General features: G+C 52.8%; 10 protein-coding genes across 10 annotated transcripts; 6 read left to right on the top strand and 4 right to left on the bottom strand.

Moving 5' to 3' along the window:
- Window positions 1-114: 114 nt before the first annotated feature.
- On the top strand, window positions 115-1175 carry Z520_04906 (uncharacterized protein; the record flags this gene model as incomplete). Its single annotated transcript, XM_016775410.1, has 2 exons — window positions 115-952; window positions 1099-1175. 2 exons carry the CDS (start codon window positions 115-117, stop codon window positions 1173-1175), a joined length of 915 nt encoding a protein of 304 aa, XP_016633453.1.
- A 188-nt stretch (window positions 1176-1363) lies between these two features.
- Window positions 1364-1825, bottom strand: Z520_04905 (uncharacterized protein; the record flags this gene model as incomplete). The annotated part of the gene is made up of 1 exon (XM_016775409.1): window positions 1364-1825. One exon carries the CDS (start codon window positions 1823-1825, stop codon window positions 1364-1366), a length of 462 nt encoding a protein of 153 aa, XP_016633452.1.
- Window positions 1826-3200: 1375 nt separating this feature from the next.
- On the bottom strand, window positions 3201-5927 carry Z520_04904 (uncharacterized protein; the record flags this gene model as incomplete). Its single annotated transcript, XM_016775408.1, has 1 exon — window positions 3201-5927. One exon carries the CDS (start codon window positions 5925-5927, stop codon window positions 3201-3203), a length of 2727 nt encoding a protein of 908 aa, XP_016633451.1.
- A 519-nt stretch (window positions 5928-6446) lies between these two features.
- On the top strand, window positions 6447-7328 carry Z520_04903 (uncharacterized protein; the record flags this gene model as incomplete). The annotated part of the gene is made up of 1 exon (XM_016775407.1): window positions 6447-7328. The coding sequence occupies one exon, from the start codon at window positions 6447-6449 to the stop codon at window positions 7326-7328; it is 882 nt and encodes a 293-aa protein (XP_016633450.1).
- Window positions 7329-8511: 1183 nt separating this feature from the next.
- Z520_04902 (uncharacterized protein) lies at window positions 8512-11082 on the bottom strand (the record flags this gene model as incomplete). The annotated part of the gene is made up of 3 exons (XM_016775406.1): window positions 8512-10734; window positions 10810-10911; window positions 10963-11082. The coding sequence occupies 3 exons, from the start codon at window positions 11080-11082 to the stop codon at window positions 8512-8514; spliced, it is 2445 nt and encodes an 814-aa protein (XP_016633449.1).
- Window positions 11083-11606: 524 nt separating this feature from the next.
- Z520_04901 (uncharacterized protein) lies at window positions 11607-14329 on the bottom strand (the record flags this gene model as incomplete). Its single annotated transcript, XM_016775405.1, has 2 exons — window positions 11607-14101; window positions 14155-14329. The coding sequence occupies 2 exons, from the start codon at window positions 14327-14329 to the stop codon at window positions 11607-11609; spliced, it is 2670 nt and encodes an 889-aa protein (XP_016633448.1).
- A 419-nt stretch (window positions 14330-14748) lies between these two features.
- Window positions 14749-16414, top strand: Z520_04900 (uncharacterized protein; the record flags this gene model as incomplete). The annotated part of the gene is made up of 2 exons (XM_016775404.1): window positions 14749-15129; window positions 15176-16414. The coding sequence occupies 2 exons, from the start codon at window positions 14749-14751 to the stop codon at window positions 16412-16414; spliced, it is 1620 nt and encodes a 539-aa protein (XP_016633447.1).
- A 690-nt stretch (window positions 16415-17104) lies between these two features.
- Z520_04899 (uncharacterized protein) lies at window positions 17105-18624 on the top strand (the record flags this gene model as incomplete). The annotated part of the gene is made up of 6 exons (XM_016775403.1): window positions 17105-17198; window positions 17259-17295; window positions 17348-17444; window positions 17500-18259; window positions 18312-18474; window positions 18528-18624. 6 exons carry the CDS (start codon window positions 17105-17107, stop codon window positions 18622-18624), a joined length of 1248 nt encoding a protein of 415 aa, XP_016633446.1.
- Window positions 18625-18983: 359 nt separating this feature from the next.
- Z520_04898 (uncharacterized protein) lies at window positions 18984-20339 on the top strand (the record flags this gene model as incomplete). Its single annotated transcript, XM_016775402.1, has 3 exons — window positions 18984-19845; window positions 20015-20145; window positions 20241-20339. 3 exons carry the CDS (start codon window positions 18984-18986, stop codon window positions 20337-20339), a joined length of 1092 nt encoding a protein of 363 aa, XP_016633445.1.
- Window positions 20340-21532: 1193 nt separating this feature from the next.
- Z520_04897 (uncharacterized protein) lies at window positions 21533-22600 on the top strand (the record flags this gene model as incomplete). The annotated part of the gene is made up of 1 exon (XM_016775401.1): window positions 21533-22600. One exon carries the CDS (start codon window positions 21533-21535, stop codon window positions 22598-22600), a length of 1068 nt encoding a protein of 355 aa, XP_016633444.1.
- Between the last annotated feature and the right edge of the window lie 60 nt (window positions 22601-22660).

The raw sequence follows: 22660 nt of genomic DNA, 5'->3' as shown, positions 1-22660 counted from the left end.
TCAGCGGACGCCCCATGCTTAACCCTTTCTCAGAGTTGGATAGAGCGCCCTTCCAGACTCTCCCTCATCGCTCTATGAGTCTGCATTGCCTCGTCTGACCAGCAAAACGCAACCATGTCGACGTCCTCTCCCTCCGCACCCCAGCACGGCACCCTCGCCGACCTCCTCCCCTCCCACTTCACCACCCAAATCACCGCCTGGCTGGCCGAAGACACGCCCTCGTTTGACTACGGCGGGTTCGTAGTGGGATCCGAGCCGCGCAGTGCACAGCTTCTCTGCAAGTCGGCAGGTGTACTCGCCGGGGTGCCGTTCTTCGACGAGGTGTTCCGCCAACTCGACTGCGCCGTGGAGTGGCACTACGACGAAGGCACATATCTCGACCCGAAACAGGCGGGCGGGAAGATCAAAGTCGCCACCGTCAAGGGACCTACCAGAAAACTCCTCCTGGGCGAAAGAGTCGCGTTGAACACACTGGCGCGGTGCAGCGGCGTGGCGACGCGGTCACAGAAAATGCTCCAACTGGTGCGCGGCGCAGGTTACAAGGGCATCTTGGCCGGCACGCGCAAGACCACGCCCGGGTTCCGGCTGGTCGAGAAGTACGGCATGCTGGTGGGCGGGATCGACGGCCACCGCCACGACCTGTCGAGCATGATCATGCTCAAGGACAACCACATCTGGGCGAAAGGGTCCATCACCAACGCGGTGAAAGCCGCTCGTGCCGTGGGCGGGTTCGCGCTCAAGATCGAGGTCGAGGTGCAGACCGAGGCAGAAGCGGACGAGGCCATCGAAGCCGGTGCGGATGTGGTCATGCTCGACAACTTTGACGGCGCCGGTCTGAAGGTGGCGGCCAAGAACCTCAAGGAGAGATGGAGGGCTAGGGGGAGGGCAGACGTGCTCCTGGAGAGCAGCGGCGGGTTGACCGAGGCCAATGTTAAGGAATACATTAATAATGGTAAGTTGAGTCCTTCAAGCACTGCCTTTACCATTTGCCCTGCTGTCTTCGTGTGTTGGAGAGGAGATTCTCAGCCCTTGCTCTACCACGATTCTCTCTGCGGTTTCCTTCTGGACTAACCTCTTCCCTTTCACCTGGGTGTGCAGACATCGACATAATATCCACGAGCGCCGTCCACCAGGGCGTGCCGCATATAGACTTTTCGCTGAAAATCGACCATTGAACGATTCCACAGTTTCTTCCCCTATGGTTCCCATTCCCATTTTCTCACGGGCCTGTCTGCTTCGAATCTCACAAGCTTCTTCTCTGTGCTCCCTCCTCCTCCCCTTCCAAAGCTCCTTCCCTCCTCAACCCAATCCTTTCTCTCCACCTGGGATCCCACGCCTAGAATCCCCAGTGTGTCCTATGGAACTATACCCTCTTCACCTTCCTTTCCGCGGCCAACCTCCTCATCTCCAACCCCCACCCGGCCCACGCCATGCCCGCCACGCCAACAAAGATGCGCACCTGGGGTGCTCCCTCCCCGAACTCCGGATCCAACCATTTCGCCCCTGGGTACAAAATCCCACTCATCCCCGTGACATAGTACAGCGAGCCCAGCACGGCGGCGATGGTGATGCATTGCCTTTCGCCAATCCCTTTTTCCTTGACGAGCACGGGTCTCCAGGCAAAATACATGGTGAGCAAACCCAGAGACAGGCCCATGGACATGGTCTGGCCGTTGTGGAAGCGCGCGTGCGGCGGCCAGTTGGGGTTCTTGACGTGCGTCTCGTTCCAGTCCGCGATGTAGCAGCCGATGCTGGTGAGGAGGGCCACGAGGCTGAGAAGGAGGCGGCCGGCGGTGATGGCCGGGATGGGTGCGGGGGAAGACATGGTTTCGTTTTTTTTCCCCTTTAATTGCAGGTGGCTTCGGGGGGTGTGATTCGTGTGTGTATGCCGGTGATATCGGTTGATTCGATTGTGCTTGTCAATATAGTTCCTTGCCAGACACTTGAGTCCCGTCTTATGGCTGAATACTGGGTAACACGGAGTGGTTATGTCCTTGGATGGCACCAGCGGTCGCCTAGTTACCTAAGGTACCTAAGCAGGTAGGTAGGTAGATAGGCAGACACGTAGCAGTTCCTTTGCTGTGTATTGGTATTCGGGCAGAGGATATACAACCCCAACGTTGCCCTGGTTTGAGCCTGCAGTGCAGCCGTGAACCGAGAAAAAGAATTCAGGAGCCTATCTCGAGTAAACAGAATATATATATCCCACGCTCTGCCAGAAGCCAAAGCCATACAAAAGAACACAAAGGTCAATTCTAATATAAACCTCTGCCCCGTTGACATGGCCCCAACTTTCTCGTATTCTCCGACCTTTCATCCGACTGCTATCTCATCTTTCGGAGACTTTTTCATCTTACTACCTACCTAGGTAGGTACCTAGTAGGAACCTAGTGATTCTGGATTTGCCCGGGACCAGAACATGCCGGTTCCGGGGGCCGGACGGGAGTCTTACATGTAATTACTCGTACAAAAACAACCGGGCAGTCTGCAGCCTAATACACCGACCGCACTACCGCATCACAGCAGGACCTTTCGATGTACGAAGCTGTGAGGCGTCCCCCTGTGTGGGTGCCTTGCCTGTCGAGAGGGATGGATGGGAGATTCCTTCGAAGATGCAGGCGAGCGAGCGAGCGAGTGAGGCCCACTGACTCGTCTGGTCTGCTTTAGGACTCACTGCCTCAGTGCTCAGGTCTCAGTGGACTGGCGGCTTGTCCTGGCCAGGACCGGACTACTTCTAATGTAGATTGGTGTATACGCGAGTCACGGTGAGTGGCAGAGACAGGCAGTTCGTCTTCTCCCAAATGTCTACAAGGCGATGGGACTTCCAGTGCCATAAAAGGGAAATTGCCGGGTCGAATACAATCCATAGCTCTCGCTGAAACCATCAAAGAAGCCTCAATCTCTCTCATCCTTCATGCCCGTGCCGCCATGGCTGTCCCTTCTGACCGACATTCTGCTCTCTTGTGCCCCATTTCGGAAGGATTTTGTCAATTACCCACAGATATCAAGCTTGGAAAAGGCGCCAACACCCGGATGTCCCAATGGCAACTTTCAGCCCTAGCAAGATAAAGACGCTGCCCTCCCAGTGAGCCAGTTTCGAAAGATAACCCATTGTCGCCGTTCCTGTCCCACTCAGTGTTGTCCCACACATCCATCAATCCCTTCCTTGACCACTCTTCATCCATCCAAACCAAGATTCCTTAATTCGCAATATCCCATTGTTCCGCCACTCGAAACCGCCACTCTTCGTCCGGAAATGGACCATTCGACATGCTGAGCAGATGCAGACGCCCATCATCGTCGCCCAACAACAAAGACGAATGATCCGGCGACAGACGCCCACACATGATTTCACTACCGGTATCCACAAGGTCCTCGACCAGGACATCAGCAGGTGAGTGCCGCGTGTCCCAATACTTGAGGACGCCGTCGCTAGCCCCCGTGTACAACTGCCCAGCATTACCGCTCCACTCGATGTACCTCACCCCCACATCTTCGAGCTCACGGTCTGCCCCTGGGGCAAGCTTCGCCAGGGGCTGACCATGAGCCAGTATATGTAGTGGCTTCTGAGGTTGACGTTGATCCCAGACGTACGTCGACCCATCGGTACACGAGGCTGTGACAAGACCGTAGTCTATGGTCACATCGTTGATATCCTTTGCACGACAGCTATATCTGGCAATCGAGTCCGGCTGGTTTGCCGAGTACAGCTTGACCACCGAATGCTCTGCTGTGTCCGCTCTTGACATGGCGTCACTTGCGCTTCCAATCGCAAAAAGCTCGCCCGATGGGGACCAAGCGCAGTGAAACACGAATTTATCTCCCCGGGGGAAATTCAACTGTTCGCACGAAGCCTCGCGAAACTTCCACATTGCTGTATAGCCGTCGCTAAAGCCACCATCATCATCGCTGCCGAAGCCTGCCAGCAACCAATCCCGGGTGCGAGCGTGCCCGAACTTGAGACATGTCGGGGAAAATGGTAACGGCTTCTTCTCTGTGTCCCGAAGAAGTCTGATCTCTTGAGGCCGGACGTCCAGGTCAGAGTCAGTAAAGAAGACGCGGATCGACTTGAGTCCGCCTGCTGTACCAGTCGCGAATAATGCGCTCTGCTCTCCAGCCACATCCATGACTTCCAGCCGTTGGGCAAACTGTATTTCTGTCTTGCAGTGGATGAAGGCCTCATCCTCCACGTCCCAGACTCGGACCTTATTGTCAAACCCAGCGCTGTAGATCCTATGGCCGGTTGGAGCAAACCGAACTGCACTAACAGTCCGGTACACGTATTCTGGCTGCCCAGCAATGACATTGCCCGCGACCCGATGTTCAGGGAGCTCTCGTAGCGTCTTAGAAGGCAGGGAACCATGAACCAGATTCACCGGTCGGTTATCGCTGAAGTTTTTCTCAGGATTGAATAGCGAGGTGCTGGCAGCCACAAAGTATTTGGAATCTGCAGACCAATCCACTTGCACGATGTCGTTCGAGGTACGAGCCCAAACAAAACGAAGGCGCATGTGGGTTTCCGATGTTGTAGGCAGTGAATCGAATTTAGTGGTAAAGCCTTGCTGAGGACTGAGTGCTGGGTGTTTTTTACTGCTCTTTCGCGGTCTTCCCCTCGGCTTCGGCACCTTGACCTTCCCATCCGGCCTTGGTTGATTGTGGCGAACCTTCTGAGACTTACTTGGGGTTGGTATGATCCCTGGCTGTTCATCTGATGTTGAAGACCGCCTTGCTTCTCGGACGTCGCCTGATGATGATTTCCGCTTGCGCTCCATATGTGGGACTTTGGCCATGACCTTAGCCGCCCAGTCCAAGCCACGATCTTCACACTTGTAGCGGGTTTGGTAAGACCACTTGGCCATCATTTGTTGGTAGGTGCGATCATAGCCACGTGTGCGCATCATGGCGGATGCGCGTTGCCACATTCTAGACTTGCTTGGTCCAGGGTCTTCCTGTTGCATCAGATCATGGATGATTTCGATCATACAGTTTTCCTCCTCTTCCGTCCATCGTCGAGATCCGTCCCGAGCCGACTGGGAGCTCTTACTAGGTTGAGACGCGGGTGCTGGTCGATTTTGAGCTCCAGATTTTTGTGGAGTAGCAGTAGATTGCGCTTCGACATTGGTACTCTGAGGAATTTCGTCTGGGGTGGGGGACTCCTCATGGTAGATATCCTTGTCGTGATCACCGTCATCTGTGGAATAAGATGAAGCACTGTCGTCCTCGGTATCATTTGGGCTTGAACTCTCATGTTCTCCTCCGCTAGACTCATCCACGCGAGCAGGTGGGTCCACCTCGAGATGATCACCATCGGGGACCGGGCCGCTCACTACAGGCTGTGATACCGTCTGAGACGGGGGTTCCAATGAGGGATTTCTCACGTCCTCAAGACTTGTACTAGACACCAATTGCGCGGATATTGAATTCACGATGAGAGGTTCGGTGACTTGCTGTGATACTGTCTGAGATGGGGGTTCAAGTGAGGAATCTCTCATGTCCCCGAGACTCGCACCAGTCACCAACTGCGCAGATGTTGGATTCACGACGAGGGGTTCCGTAACTTCTTCTGCTTGCCGTGGGGCATCCCACATGGATTCTTCGACTGTTGGCTCGGGGGCTTTTTGAAATGCTCGGGCTTGCTTGTAACTGTGATTTCTGGCAGCATATTCCCTGCAAGCTCTCTTCAAGTGGCTGATGGCCTTTGCATGATCGTTGGCCAGAATGTTGGCAAATTTGGTCAAAACGTCGAGCTTTTCTCTGAATTCTTTATCGTGCTCCTCGATAAAGTGCAGCATACGCCTCTCTGGAGAGATGTCGACGCGGTCCGATGTGCTATCATGAGCGGTGTCTGAATTGCCGCTGGACAACGGGCCAGCGCCTGAATAGCGCCCGGCGCCAGGAGATGGCGGGGTGGGCATATTCTCCGCCATGGTCGAGAGCTGTCAGTGAGACATTGGCATTCGTGAGAATTCAAGGCGGAGGTCAGAAACTGGACAGCAAGTTGGAATGCGAGGGAGAAGATGGAGCGTGAAGGTGGACGATATGGGCAGTTGACCAGATTTGAGGTGAAATCAAGAGACGAAGCGCGGGCCAAGGGCGAGGCAGGCGCTAATCAAGCGCCAGCCTTGCGACTCCAAGCGCCTCTGATTGGCTGGTTCGCACTTGGGTCAGCCTTGCGTAAAGCTCTTTACTAGGTACTTGAGCCAGAGTGCTCTCTTTTGCTTGATGCCCTGAGATCGCTCAAATTCTTGCTAGAGAACGACGAACTCCACTCATTCCCACTAGTCGCCGTAGTCGGTGCTTTTGGGATCCAACATCATTGCCCGAAGTTCTACCGCTCCATCGTCCATTGACATCAACCTCTTCCCTCTTCACACGGGCACCTCTGCTTCTGGAGTCAGCTACCCTCATCGTCCGCTCAGACACCTCCTCTGTCCAGAGTCGGGAACATGGCTAGCCAGGACGCCAGCTGCGAACAGACGCATCCTCCGCCTCAACCCGATCTGGACGCCATCTACACCCACCTGTCCCGCTATCCGTTCTCCACCGATCCCGAGTATCAAGCCGGCCTCGCAACTATCCTAGGCCATCAGCACACTCCTCCAACACCAGAAGAACTGCACGAGAAGTCAGACCTGGTACTCCAGGCGCAATGCTTCTATTTCTCCAGAAAATTTCACATCATGCCGCCTGTGGCTCCCCAAGCGTATTCAGCGTGGCTTCAATCACAACCGCAACCACATCCACACCTGCAATTATTACAATCTCATTCCGACGAGCCTGAAGAGCCTGCAACCTCAGCACCACCGCCAGCGACATCCTCAGCGCCGTCTTCGCAGCCTCGAGATCCACCTCAAACAACCGCTTCCGCTTCCGCCTCCACCTCCGCAAACACTACCACTATCGCGGCAGCAGCTCCGTCAGAAGCAGCAGCTCAAGACCCACCTCCACCTTACCCCACCTCCTTCGCGGCAATAGTGGACCTCATAACACGCAACCTGCCCGTTCCAGGCATAGAGGAGATCCCACCTACCGTCCTCGAGCCAGGTTCGAGCAAGGTCGACAGGACACCGAGGAGGAAGAAACCTTGGGAGAAGGATGTCGACGACGTGACGACGCCGTCGGGAGGAGAACAACAATCGCAAGCAGAAGGAACAACATCTTTGGGGTTTGCTGGTGACACACATGCCACCACGAGCGGTGGTGAAGCTGGATCTAAGCAGCCCGAAGGTGTTGTCGACGTCAACGGACACAAAGTTGCGGGTGACGGGCTGGTCAAGATCCTTCAACCCAACGCCATTCCAGACAGTGGACTGCTCAGCCGAGATTGAATGAGGACAAACTTCAGAACGGACACAACGCACAGTCACACGCCTTACCGCAATATCAGACAGAGACTACATATGCCATCAACGACGCTTCACAAGCGCGCGCCAAGTCGCCGTTGGGCGCAAATGTCCAAATAGAGGAATCTACTGCGTGACGAGATGGTTCCGCGCCCCATGGAATTCCTCGGTGTCAGCTCTCCAAAGTGGTGAGGTGGAGTGTTGATTGGCTGTGCTTGATGAGAAGTATCAAAGATACCGGGTGATGGATGGAATCTCAGAATCCATCTCACAACATCCATGATGCAGTCGACTTATGGCTGAACAAGACACTCGGTGCTATTCATCTAGCCTCGAATTAGGGGTAACTTGCAGTCGACTTAGGCGAGCCACATCGTTGTGGAAATGTAAGCTCACTGGATTGGAACGCCTTGTTCCGTAGTATACAGCACATGAGGGATGCCTAGAATGCACAACACTGTACCAGTGGAGGGGCGCGCTCATGAATGGGTTCCTATGTACAGATCGGCTTCTCTCAAGTCAAGGTGCAGGCCCAATGGGAAAGCAAGAACACGAACTCTATGGTACGCTTGTTCAGCTATGATATTCACTATCTGCTACAATGTCCTCTTCATTTTGGATGTTTCATCATGCCACTGATAAATACATGCTTGGTCATTTTTCCCCTTCACCTCTTCCGGCGGGCATGGACAACCGTCAAAGACTCGATATGATACCCAGTCATTCGCCATGACTGGTGAACATTGACGCCGATAATACTGCTAGCTCTGGAATATTGTTGCCAACAAGTTGTGGTTCCCAAAGCAAACACCCACACGCGGCCGATGTTGGTTGGGTCGTTTGTATCGTCGGCAGATATGAAACATTCCTTGTCGATATGGAGAAACACATACAATCGAATATTCTTGTTCGATAAGAGTTGGCTGGAAATGAAAAACCAAGAAGTCCATGCCAAGATAAGAGACTGACTTCAACGGCTCGAGTAGTATCCTCCTCTCCATCGGTCATGGCAGTATCGGTTGGTATTCCAAGTCTCAGGGTAGTTGCCCCTCGCTGTACTGACAAACTTGTAGAATACCCTCATCTTCAAGAAGATGACACGTAAGTAGATGAGATGACGAAGCGCGAGGCCAGGCCTTTGTCCGTAAAGACATGTCGAGACCCTGACTCAACGAAAGCGAGGCCATTGGTTGCGTGGTTGACCAGGAGCCCCGAAAGGGTTGACAACTGCTCCCGGACCAGGACGAGTGACCGAGTTGGGGTTGCAGCAGAGCATGGCAACACGAGATCCAAATTTGGAACCACGCAGAGAGACCATGTGCTTTCGAATATGGATGGCCACTTGTTCTCGCTGATGATGGTGAGTGTTCATCAAGATCCATTGAATCAGGTAGTTGCCATATTGGTCGCCAGCAATGTCGATAAGTGGAATGCGTGGACGATCCGGGTGAGCGGTCGTGATGACTCCAAGATAGCGGTCTAAGAATTCAGGACCTCCGATCTTGAGACATTTCTCAACGACTTTGGACGCGAACTGATCGATGCTGTAACTGTACGAGTTGGCAAGGATGTGGTCAATGACACGGCGCTTGTCGGGTGGGGAGCCATGCTCGCACAAGTGTTGAATGCACCAATTGCCGAATTGACCGTGGGCGATGAGGTCGATATTGGCAATCACTTCTTCAATGGCTGGTCTCTTCTCTTCCTCAATGCAATTCTCAAAAATGTTCTGAACCACCAAGCTCCCTGTTTCACCCAATGCAACTTCATGCCACATGCCGCGAAGAGCCTTGTTGACCTCCAGCATGATCTGTGGTGGCTCTCCACTCCATCTGAGCTCGAAGAGCTTCTGCCATACATGACAAGCATAGCGGTGAATAACCGTATCCGGAATGCGGCGAAGCAACTCTCGGACCATGTCAGCCTTGTGGTCTTCTGGGACCGAATCAAAGGCTTTCTGAATGACATGGCAGCCGAATGGATCCATACTCAAAGAAAGGACATTACCGTGAATAGCATCGGCAATGGCAACAACTTGGTCGGGAGTCCCGTGCTCAAAGCATCGCTGGACAAGGAAGTTGCCAAATCGGTTGATCATGAGTGGATAAGCTTGATTGACAATGGCTTCAACAATCTCAAACTTTTGTTCAGCCGTACCAACCTTGAGCTTCTGCTGGAGGAAGATACTAGCCTGCTGGTCATTGTTGCAGACAATCTTGTCAACAATGTACTTCCAATCACAGGAAACGGACTTGTCGAGGAGGCGGCGATAGTTCATCGGCTCGAGGGGCGTAACATAGGTTTGGCCATTCGCCCCACCAGCCGAGAGCGGCCATGGATTTCCAGCATTTTGCACGCCAGTGGTGTTGAAGTCTGTGGCAGGAGTAATTGGGGTTGTGAGCCCTCGTTGATAATTGTATTGGCCTGGAAAACCGACGGGACTGATTGGTGGTGGTGTCAATGTGGTAGATGCAGGCGGAAAGCTGCCAATCTGTGACATTGGATCAGCAAGGCCTGGGTTGATTCTCAACTGTCCACCATTGCGTCTCATGCCGAGGGTAGGGTTGATTGGCATAATGTCATTGTTGGACCTCATGTCGTATCCCATTGGACCTCCAGCGCCCGAGAAGTTGCGAGGCTGAAAATTGGCCTCGGCCGGGGAAAAGGGCGCTCCATAGACTCCATTGTAGGCCTGACCTGAGAGACGTGCATCACGGGGATGGTCATATGCTGGAGCAGTCGGGTTGGTAGCCAGGAGATTTGTCATCGACGTCGAAGGATTGTTCCAGATACCTCTGCCACGGACGAAATTATTGCGGTGTTCGTCGTTGCTGGCCCAAGTGTCGGTCTGCGAAGTAAATGGACGGGCAGAGGCATTAAAAGCACTTTGCAGATGACCGATGGTTTGTTCGGAGATATCGTTGGAAGGCCCAAAGTCGGCTTCGGATGGGGGACCCATGGCTTGGTCGATGGTTTGTTTGAGCGTGCGGGTCTCAGCCAGCTCCTGTTCCTGACGTGAAATGACAGATTTGGCGGCCTCGAGCTCCTGTTTGACACGCATCATTTCAGCCACATCTACTTTATTCGCAGTTGTTGTGTGGTGGACAGGTTTTGCAGTATCAAGGCTGTCTTCGCTTGAGGTGTGGCCTTTGTGATTATCGGACTGCATTTCGCTTCGGAGTTCCTGCTCTTGCTTCTTGAGAGCTTTGCTTGAATCTTGGAGATTGTTCAGAAGCTTGTCAAGGTTCCCAAATTCATCAGGCTTGCGCGACTTGACCTCACCAGCTGGGGCAGGAGCAGGTTTACGAGAATCATTGAGCTTGAGGCGTGAAAGAATGTCCTCCATTCCACCGCCACCCATCACGCTATGCTCAGAAGGTTTGGGAGTTGTCTGTTCAATATGGAGTTAGCCAACCGCAGAGGATAAGTTTGGTTGAAAGAGCCTAGAGGCAATGAAGCAGCATACCTTGTCCTTCTGTTTTGCAGGCTGGACGTTGCTGAGCTTGTCGCTATGCAAGATAGTGTAGGAAGGACGGTTGGAGGTTGCAGAGTGAGAATTGGTCGCGGTCTGTGGTTATGTGTCAGTGACAAAGTGAAGCAGAAATACAAACAAACCCACCGTGAGCGTGTTTGCCACCGCAACAGATCCATCGTCACTTTCCTCTCTCACCTTGATGGTTGGGGTTGATCTACGACTCATCTTGCCAGTCGGAGATCCTGTGGAGACGAGCGTGGCCATGAGGTTGTCAAAGTCCGGAAACCAAAGAGCCTTGATTGACTGAAGTCTTTACAACATGCAGAGATATCCAGGTAATAGATCAGGAGAAGTCAGGGAGAGAAGCACACCGTCCGAGCGGCGACAGTGACAAGAGATTGCCTGCAAAATGGGGAAGACGTGTGAAATGCTGGAGAAGTTGAGGGTGTAGAAGTGGAAGGGAAGAAAAGGGTGCAGCAGATGGAAAGGAGAAGATGTGGTGGGAAAGACAAGGAAGGAGTGATTGCAGTCGCAGGCAGAAGAGGAAGTCGAGCATCAGTGAAGTGAATGAACTGTTCGCACCCTCGCAGGCACCGCGCTTTCCTCGTCCCAAATTCTGCCTCACCTTGCCCACTCCATTGCCAGGTGACAGATCAGGGGATCGAAATACCTTACAAAGAACCTCAGCAGTTGTTCATGCTCTTCCAACTAGCCATCTGATCAACAGTACTCATTTCCACTCCCATCCTCTTACTCACAAAGCCTAAGGCTCGGGCTGAGAAATGCTGTCAAGGCAGGTATGATGCAGAGGATATCTTCCAGTTGCGGTCAAAGAAGCCCATTGCAATGGCACCTCCGTGACCTTTCCATCTTGCCTCGCTACCCAAAATCACGAAGTCCGGCTGACCAGCTCCAGTGACTGTGGGTATCAGCCTCGCAGCTTGTCGCAAACCAGGCTCGTCAATTCCCCATACCACAAGCTCCAAACGCTCTCCCGGAAGCGGACGAAGCCAGACTCCGCCCATGCCTTCTCTAAAATGGAACGACTTCGATCGGTAATCTGGTCCAGTGAAGAGAACTTCCTCATCGGTAAGCCGTATCGGGAACCTTGGGAGACGAGCTTCTGGGACAAAGTCTCCAAGACAGATTGTGATAATGTTTCCTCCCCTCTCCAATGCTTGTTCATACTCGGAGAACGGCAAAATATTGGTATCAGCTCCAAAATATTGCAAAAAGTTTCGGCTTGCCTGTACCGCGATGGACAGTGTCTTGCTGGAATCGTAGATGACTTCAAATGGTCCAGTGCTCCTAAGTATTGCATCAAGGGCTCCTCTTTGACGACCATATCTTTGATCCAGAGTTCTCCAATCCAAGACGACGTCCCTACCCCAGACATTGGAAGGGGACTTGATAAAAGAAGCTACCCCTCTTCCGGCGTCGAACACATGCGGCACGTCATCAATGAGGAGTTCGTCAGGAGCATTCGCTAGTTGTACGGAGGGATCTAGATGAAATCGATGGATGTTCTCTGTCCGTATATGCCATTGGACGAGAGATCCACACAGCTCGGTTTTTACCTTGATTCTTCCCAACCGGTCTGGGGATGAGAGTTGGTCGACAACGATGCTGTACCTGGATCCCATGTCATGGGAATTGGGAACGACGACAGCAAAAGATGTGGGAACCGTGAGCCCCCTGTGATACGAAGTCAGATGCTGCAAGTAAAATTCCATCATTGGCTTGGTAGTCATTGCGCCGTCGAACCAATGTCCCTTGTCCAGCATCTCCGAATATTGTGCAATCCCGCCCCCTTGTTCCAGCAGGGCGTTCATCAGTCGAGAGTGGTAAGCCGGAACGTTGTCATCTGCTGATCCGTGCTGCTGGAAGATAGAAAGGTCCGCTAGATTTTCAGTTAAGATCTCATGACGGAAGCTGCTTCTTGAGGTCTCGAGAATAGCGTTTTGGAGAGGGTCCGCCTCGTTCCACAAAACATATGGTACATAGTTTTCAATCGACGAATACCCCGAAGCGACGGCAGCACCCAGAAGACGATCGGGTTGATGGGAAGCAAAATACCACGTCCCCTGCCCGCCGTTGGAGTGGCCTGCAATGAGAAGCTTGTCAGAATACACGCCTGGACCATTCCAGCCTGTGCTGTCAATCCAATCAGGAATTGCCGCCACTGCAGCTTGAGCATCAGCAAAACCCCAAGTATGCCAATCGTCGCCACTCCAGGGGCTCATGCCTGTAGGAGTGAGTATCCACGCGGGAAGATGAGCAGCATCGTCAAACATATGTCGCGATAAGGGGCCACCTGCCTCCACGCCAGCACCATGAAGATTCAAGAGCACGGGTAGTCTGTCATCTTTCGTCGCGTTGGCCGCAGATGGCGGCTTCAACATGGCATAAGACACTGTGCCGCTCGGATGAAGGAATGTGATCCTCTGCAAAGATGATATGTCTGCGTGTTCCAACTTTGTAGTGAAGGTGACCTCGTTCAGTGCCGCGTCCTGGCCTGAATAACTCAGAATGAACTTCAGCGATTCGTCCAATCTGAATCCGGCCTTGAATATCATTTTCACTGGACGCGATTGGCCAGGCGCAAGGTGTATGTCTTGTCTTGCAACGATATAACTCCTTCCCTCAGACGTTGTTGCTATCCTGTGAACATGTATCCATGTCCCGCCTTGGTTTCGGATTGTTACGCTACCGTACCGCGCACAGAGTCTTCCATTGATCACATCTGGCATCACCATGCTGTCTGTAACAACTACGAGCTGTTCAGTAGCGAGGCGAGTCCTCAAGCCTGCTTGGATTGTTGGAGGAAACGCACCACCCATAGAGCGAACCTCACGCACCAGCCGCACGCTGATATTGTTGACGCCCGGAGGGAGCTCAACCAGAACAGGTACTCGCCCAAACCCGAAGAAATCTCCACCAAAGACATGCATATCATTGATCCAGAGCTCAACGATGTTGTCAGGAAAGATATTGATGAGCCGACTCACGATGTCCCGGTTTAAGATCTCCCCTTTCGCCCATGCTTGGTACTGAAAAGCCCCCCAGCCATAGATCTTTTGGGCGAACTCCCAATCAATCTCACCAAAGGCTAGTGAGAACTCAAGTGAGTGTTCACCCTTCGACAGAGAGGTAGAGTACTCTTTCCGAGCCCATTGCACGGTCGCGTTCCTTGCTAACGGACTCCGGAAGCAGCCGAACTCGTTCGGTCTGGCGTTCTGGATCCCCCCATAGAACTCAAGGGGATCAGCACCCCAGACTGCTTCTACTCAACTGTCAGTCTGAGAAGCAAATGCTTGATTTCAGCTGCTTCAATACCTCGAGTCCCTATCCTGAATGGGCCGATGACGTCCCAGGAGGGAAGGATGGTGATGAGGCTCTGATTGACAGTATCCTCCTCCGCCAGTACATCTTGAGACGCGCTGGCGCAGAGACAAACGAGCTGACAAGGTACGACAAAGGGCAGGAGTCTGCACAGTTGCCCAAGCTTCATTCTACTACATGGCAATGACTTGTCCTCAGAGGCACAAGAGGCCAGGTGAGTTGGAATAGCGAGGCCACGCACTAGTCGGAGCTCCGGTTTATCCGGCACCGACATGTGGCAAGCAATTTATCCGACGATAGGCTTGCGTTATCTATCCGCGCAATGGCACACCAAGTGTCCTAATAGTCCATTACCACCCCTGCCCATGCTTTGTCCGAGATTGAAGATTCTATGCATCACGATCCGCAAATCTGCTACAGTCATTGAACAAGCACTCATACACAACAAACGACGCTCGCTCCAAGCAAATGGCGAACACCGCTAAGATACCTTGAAGCAGCACGCCGGCAAATGTAGCGCAGGACGGTGGTTTCTTTTCCAATTCAGTCCTTTTCAACACCTCTGCTGCAACGAATATGACCACCACCATGACCCAGACTCCTGAACCCCGGATATTCACGCACCGATCCGTGTCCCCTCTGAAGGCCGCAAGCGAGACGTCCGGTCATGAAAGATTCCCTTCTTTTGATCACAGCACCCCTCCAAGCCTCCAGGTCAACTCTGCTGTCGTCGCGGAAAGCCCGCAAGAACTCACTCCTACGCCACACCTCAATGGCGAGTTGAAATGGCCGGCGAGAAAAATGAGCCAGAGGCTGCGCGACGCCCGGCCGGCAGGAGTATACACACATAGATCCAGGCGAAGCGTCAGCGATGCGATTCACAGAATCCGTACACGACAAGGCAGCGTGAGCGAGAATGCGCAAGAACTGGCGGAAGCGCTGAAAGCTCCAGTTTCCTACAAACTGATTGTGAGTGGCCCGCAGCGTCACTCTCCAAAGGTCTAACACACGACAGGTGCTGTGCATCATCTGGTACTTAACCTCTGCCTTGACAAACACCTCCTCCAAGTCGATATTGAACGCCTTCCCCAAGCCAGCCACCCTCACAATCCTACAGTTTGCCTCGGTCTCGATCTGGTGCTTGATTCTGACAGGCTTGTCATCTCTTTTCCCGTCAATCAAAAGAAGTATACCTGCACTGAAAAACGGTCTCCGCAGACCTTCGTGGGATGTCATGTACACAGCATTTCCTCTTTCGATTTTCCAGTTGCTCGGCCACCTCCTAAGTTCATATGCGACATCCAAGATCCCAGTTTCTCTGGTTCACACAATCAAGGGTCTCTCACCATTGTTCACCGTGCTGGCCTATCGATTAGTGTTCCGGATACGTTACAGGCAAGCCACATATCTATCGCTCGTCCCGCTCACAGTGGGAGTCATGTTGGCATGCTCCACCGATTTTTCCACCAACTTTTGGGGGATCAGTGCTTCTTTGGTGGCAGCCATCGTCTTTGTGACGCAGAACATATTTTCAAAGAAACTGTTCACCGAATCAGCCCGCGCGGAAGCCGAGGGACAAACGCATCTGCCCCGCAAGCTGGACAAGCTCAATCTCCTCTGCTATTGCTCCGTAGGAGCTTTCATGCTCTCGGCGCCAGTCTGGATTTACACCGAAGGCTTGGAACTCATGCGAGACTTTTGGAAGGATGGGTCAGTCGATCTCTCTGAAAAGAGAGATGCGATGGATCACGGGCAGCTAGCTCTGGAATTTGTCTTTAATGGAATCTTCCATTTTTTCCAGAACATTATGGCGTTTGTCCTGCTCTCCATGTTGTCACCAGTTTCGTACTCGGTGGCCTCATTGATCAAGCGGGTATGGGTTATCGTTGTTGCGATCATCTGGTTCAAGAGTTCAACCACGTCCATCCAGGTTGTCGGTATCGTCCTCACATGTTTTGGTCTCTACCTGTATGATCGGACAAGTATGGAGGACGCTGCAGAACGAAGAACTCGGGCCGACCATTTCCGTCACAAACACACACCACTCTTGCCTGTTGCCGAGGTGAAGACCCCAGGTTACCCTGACGGGTCCGAAATTAGCAATGACTACGTGAACGAGATGTCAGATCTACATCCGAAGAGAGATGATAGCCGTGCTCGGCAAACCGATTCGACCTTCAACTCTGGCTGGCTACCACCAGGCACGAAACAAGAAAGTACTTGGGCGGTTGGGGACAAAGATGAAAAGCAATAACCACTAGATGGATGTACCACTACTGGAATGACATAGCGAAGGTGTTTTTGGAGTCGGCTGGTAACCTGTTCCTGGATTCCCGGGTGCATTGCGGGTAGGGTGACTTTTTCTTGGGCGACCGATATAGACAAACTGGGCAGGATGGCTGTTCACGACAAACAAGAGCAAAAAAGGGGAGACGAAAAACGAGAAAGGAGGATAACATGCACTTCATTTTGTCCTTGTGAGTAGATACTGGGGATAATGTAGCGGCCGTCGGTAAGGGAACCGAAGCATCATGGAAATTTTTGTTTTCTTTCATAGCACGCTCCAGCTACGGCGCGATGATTCATGATCTTGATCTGGGATCACGTAGCAGAGGAGAAAGAGATTTGTGCATGCAAAAAGTCTGCAACCCTGGCTCCTACAATAAGTCATGTCCGCGAATGAGTTATGAAGGAGAGAGGAAAGAGGGTGAAAAGAAAAGGCGAGGGAAAATTGATATACGAATCAAATGACAAATGTTGACGGGGGGCCTGTGACGTTCCCAAAAGGGTTTAGTTAGATGGATAACCCGGAATGGCGCATGCAGCGCCGAGATGCTGAGTGTGCAGCCACCCCGTTGTGCTCTGCGGTTTCATAAGTGACCTCGCCGGCGTCCCCTCCTCTCCATCCGTTCTGTCAGTATCGAGGGGAAAGAGCAGAGACAAGATGACGCGGACAGAACTCCAGCACGCTGATTCCATACACGAGGAAGACCCTCACAACGAACCTCCCAAGAAACAGAAGAGCAGACGCCCCGCAAGTACGCTGTGCTGAGGCCTTTCGCAAAGCGCAGTTTTGCTGACAAGCATCTTTTCCACAGACACCGCGTTTCGGCAGCAGAGACTGAAGGCATGGCAGTGAGTTCCGCTATACCTTTGAATCCTACCGCTGGAGATACTGACCCTGCAGGCCCATTCTGACACCTAAGACTGTCCTCCCCCTCTTGTTCGCCGTCGGCGTCATTTTTGCCCCTATCGGCGGCCTCCTTCTATGGGCGAGCGCAAGTGTGAGTGCAAGTGAGCATCAAAGACAGATCGTCTGGATACTAAGGCATTGTTCAGGTGCAAGAATTGAGGATTGATTATACCGACTGCATTACAACCGCAGGCACTGGCGACTTCACCACCATCCCAGATAGCAAAGTCCACTCGTCCTTCAAAACAACCCCAAATGATACGTCGTCGAAACCTGCATGGCAGAGATCCACGAAGACGACACACCCGCCTTGGAGCGTTGCGATCCCAGACACCCCTGTATGTACGCTACGGTTCTCCATCCCCAACGACATTGGTCCTCCGGTCTACCTGTACTATCGCCTCACGAACTTCTATCAAAACCACCGACGATATGTGAAGTCGCTCGATACGGATCAATTGAAGGGCGATGTTCTTAGCAATCACACAATCAGCAACAGCGCCTGCAATCCGCTCAAACTGAATCACGAAGGCAAGGCATACTACCCTTGCGGGCTGATCGCGAATTCCATCTTCAATGATACGCTGAATTCTCCCACACTCCAAAACCCGAGTGGAACTGCGCCCGCTCAAAAGTACGTTATGACAAACCGGAGCATTGCCTGGGGCTCCGATGCCTCACTTTACAAGAAGACAAAGTACACCAACGATCAAGTCGCTCCGCCACCCAACTGGATCAAACGTTATCCAAACTATACCGACGAACACCCCATCCCAGATTTGTCGCAATACGAAGAATTCCAGGTCTGGATGAGAACAGCTGGTCTGCCCACATTCAGTAAATTGGCCTTGCGCAATGATAATGAAACCATGGTCGCTGGCACCTACACGATGGAGATATTTGACTGTGAGTACGGTCTATAGCGGAATGCACAATTGAGTCCTAACATCTGTCACAGTCTTCCCCGTTACCGTGTATGACGGTACCAAGAGCATTCTGATCTCGACAAGATCAGTGATTGGCGGCAAGAATTCGTTCTTGGGTATTGCATACGTCGCGATTGGCGGTTTATGCATCGTTCTTGGTGCATTATTCACTCTTGCACATTTGATCAGGCCCAGGTAAGCCCTTTGTCGCGTTCTGGTATAATGAACTTCATTAACAAGAGCAACAGAAAACTGGGCGACCATACGTATCTATCCTGGAACAATGATGCGCCGGCTACCGGAATCCTTGCCACTGGTCGCGATATTCGACCTGGAGGGTCCTAAATGATACGACAAGTGTATGATTCTTCTAACAAGGGCGATATAGTGTTTGTTCATATCACGGAGCCGGCGTTTTCAAGGCAATCTGGGAGTTTACGGGGGCCGGAAGCTTTCTGGAGCAGCTTTTCAAAAGATACAGCCATGCTTATTCTTATATCAGCCATGCACATGTGCCTTTCGCAGAGGTTGTTCCAAGGTCTCTTTTCGACTAGGAATTGGTGTGGCCCAGATGTTTTTTGATGGGTGCTCGCCCCTGCCCACATTCCCAGGAGCCTGTGTGGCAAACTTGTGATGGTGATCCGTGCTTTTGTTGTGTGCTCTTCAAAATCTGCATTCTGCTTTGAATTCCTTTTTCTCGCATCATGAATTACTCTTCTGCTTTGTGTACTATGGTTTGGTTCAGTGGGAAACCCTCCGCCTGCTTGCTTTTTGTACAGTTTGTCATCCTAACAGCCTTCTGCACATCCAGCTTCGCCGCGGTTCCCAGATACCGACCAATCCATCGTTCTTGCGGCGTGGCTGCGCCCTCTGAAGACCTCCTTTCCACACATCACTATCTGCAAGAAAACGAACCGCTCGAGAACGACCTATGGAACAGTACTCTCGTCGCCGCTCGCCACTCGTCCAGTCACGAACGCCGTCAAACCTTGACACCCTTATATACGATTGATACATATATACACATTGTATCCGACACAGCCAGCTCGTCCGCCTCGTCGTCAAATTATATCACAGATAGCATGATCCAGAACCAGTTTATCTACCTCGCCCAGTCCTACACAAACGCCTCGATCGGATTCCGCTTGGCGGGCGTGACTCGCACTACCAACGACACATGGGCGAGCAACGGGGACGACGTGGGCATGAAGACAGCGCTGCGACGGGGGACCTACTCGAGTCTGAACATCTATTACCAATCCCTCCTGCAAGCGGGCAGCAACACCCCCGGGGTACCCACAGGCAGTATTCTGCTGGGGTTTTGCTCCTCGCCCGCCAGCGGCGTGACCTCGACTACCCCAGTGAGCTTGTACGTCACCGACGGATGTAATGTGCTGAGCCAGACGATGCCTGGAGGGAATATGCAGGGGTACAATTTGGGAGGCACGACGGCACATGAGGTGGGCCACTGGAACGGCCTGCTGCATACGTTCAATGACAACAGCTGTGACGCTGGGGATTGGGGCGATTATGTGGCCGACACGCCGCAGGAGATGACCAGCACAAGTATGTTACGTCCTCACCCCTCGCCCCTCTCTCAGAACTTTGTGCTTCATCCCTGCATTTGCCGATGTCTTTGTTAGTGCTTCTATTGGTTTCGAGATGCCCATTCATCTTGCTTCTTTCAGACACCAGTATATATGCATGAGCCATGTCACTAACCTCTAGGTGGAAGGCGGCTGTCCGGCCTCCAAAGACTCCTGCCCCAACTCTGGTGTTTCATCCACCGCGTACACGGGCCTCTCCGACCAAGGCTCGAATCCATACGGTCCGCAGGGGTTTTCAGGGCCCGATCCGATCCACAATGTAAGTCTTCTATCCGCAGTATTTGGCCGCTTGCTCTCGGAAGGAGAAGAATGGTTCGTTTGCCTAGACCCGCCGCTGACGAGAATGATGGCTAGTTTATGGATTACTCGACTGATGCGTGCTATGCGGGATTTACGCCGGGTCAGGGAGCCAGGATGTTGAATGTGTGGAACATCTACCGGGATGGATTGTGAAAGCAACTCAAGCTTGAGGAGGATGACGTGATGTCCAATGATGGAGGTTTGACCTGAGACGGGCATTCATGAGGATAACAGGAGCCATGTCTTTTGAGGTCTGGTCGGGATATTGACAGGATAGGGACGTGGCAATGGCAAAAAAGACTATCGGGTAATTCAGCCTTTTCTTTCACCATCATTCAAGAAAACCTACCTTGCCTATCTAAGGTATGTCGGTTCGATATACACGCCCATTCATCCATCGCAATCGACACCACAGGACTGGGGCACAGGACTGGGGCACAGGACTGGGGAAATCCATGTTCTTTCCAGTAATCGCTCAGACGTAGTTAGTATCAAAGATTGGGAGAGGACTTGGGAATCCTGGCTGTTGACTGTTTTTATTTCTTTTCTGTTATACCCTAGGTCTACTATGGTGACCATATATACACACCTGGTGTGAAGCAATTGGGTTATGTCGTGGCTCCAATACCCACCCCTTCCCCCAGAAGATACAGTCAATCTGTATCTCAATTTTCATACAAAAGGGGATTGGGATTTGAGTTTGTCCAGCTAGAAATATTCAGTATTCGTTCCCCATCACCTTCTTAGGATCTAATTCCAACGTCAGTTCAGGCGCAGTCTGTTTAACCACAACCCACCTATCAAACGTTCAATTAACTCCTACGTGCTTTTTGGTACATTGTAGGTGCCGTATTCCACCTACATACTGGATCCGTCTGCTTTTGCGATCCGATGTGTGGCGCTCCACGGCATATGGAATACTAAGCAGATACATATACGGTCTAGGCGGGGTCAATAATACGGAATGAAAGCAAGCAACCCCAGGCTTATTCTTATTCCAACGACGTGGTATTACTTCCTACTGCGTCCTAGTATGGTAAAGTCACTCCTCACAAAAGATAATCAGAGAGCGCGGGCAAAGGGATAAACCCCTCCCGCCATGTGATGACGGTGGCCTTATGTGGTACCAAGTAGGGGTATGAAGACAGGCGAATCGGGTATGTACTTCTGACTTTTCAATCTCAGTGAGATCGATCCTCTTTGGTGTCGGTACGAAAGTCTGATTGACAGAATGTGAAAGGATATAAGTACCTACCTAGGTGTATATATATCCTCCCTACGACTCCCGACTCCTCTGCTTCGGTAGGCGTCTGGGGTCTGGTTCGGAACAAAACCCAAAAAAAACCATGTCATCGACCTCGTCGTCACAACCAAGCCAGGGGTCCGCCGCAGCGAACCCGACCCAATACGACCAAATCGGCCAGTCGTACGAGTCCATGAAACGAGTCCCCGGCTCATTGCTCGAGCGCAACAACCTCCGCGACGCGATCGTGCCGTTTCTCACGCTTCGCCCGGGCAGCAGCGAGCATGGCAACAGCGGCGCCGGCGCCGGCGCCGGCGGCGATGGTGGTGCTGGGATCTCGGTTCTCGACCTCGCATGCGGCACGGGGTTCTACTCGCGCCTGGTCCTCGAATGGGCCTCGACCTCGTCTTCGCCGGTCCGCCGCGTCGTGGGCATGGACATCTCGCCGACCATGGTGGCAGCCGCGGAGCGCTCGTCCGAGAATCTCGATGCGTTTCGCCAGGGCAGGTTGAAGTTCGCGGTCGGGGACGCTACGAAGCCTCTCCCACGGGAAATCTTCTCGGACGATCCTAACAACACTTCCCCTTCTTCTTCTTCTTCCTCTAACAAGTTCGACGTGGTCCTCGGCGCGTGGCTCCTCAACTACGCCCCCTCAACCCAGGCCATGACGGACATGTTCGCCAACATATCCGCCTCGCTCCGGCCCGGCGGGCACTTCGTCGGCGTCACACCACATCCCGCATGGGACCTGGACGGCTTCGCGGCCCTGCACGCCGACCAGGCCGAGATACTGCGCCGCTTCGGCGTCGCCGTCTCTTACGTGTCGCCCCTTGCTTCCGGCGAGGGATACCACACGCGCGTCACCGCGCGCGTTGTTGCGTCCCAGGCACAGTCCCAGTCCCAGTCCCAGCCCGCCGCCGCGCTGCCCTCACAACAACAACACCACGTGCAGCAGTCCGTGGATGAGATCTCGTTCGAGAACTTCCACCTCCGCCGCCAGTGTTACGAGACCGCCGCCCGCGCGGGAGGCATGCGCGGCGCATTAAAGTGGGTTGCTGTGGACCTACCAAGGACGGACGAGGAGAGTTTGAGAGAGTATGGTGTCGGGATCGACTACTGGGACGGGTGTGAGGAGAGGCCGCATTTTGGCGTCTTGGTGGTTCAGAAGTGAATACCCCTAGGAAATGTCCAAAGGATCTGGGAGGTCATGGCAAAATGTGGGCGGGGGACC

Source organism: Fonsecaea multimorphosa (genome assembly GCF_000836435.1).
Source record: "Fonsecaea multimorphosa CBS 102226 unplaced genomic scaffold supercont1.8, whole genome shotgun sequence".
In the NCBI taxonomy this organism is placed as follows: domain Eukaryota; kingdom Fungi; phylum Ascomycota; class Eurotiomycetes; order Chaetothyriales; family Herpotrichiellaceae; genus Fonsecaea; species Fonsecaea multimorphosa.
This window is presented reverse-complemented; position numbering and strand designations above follow the sequence as displayed.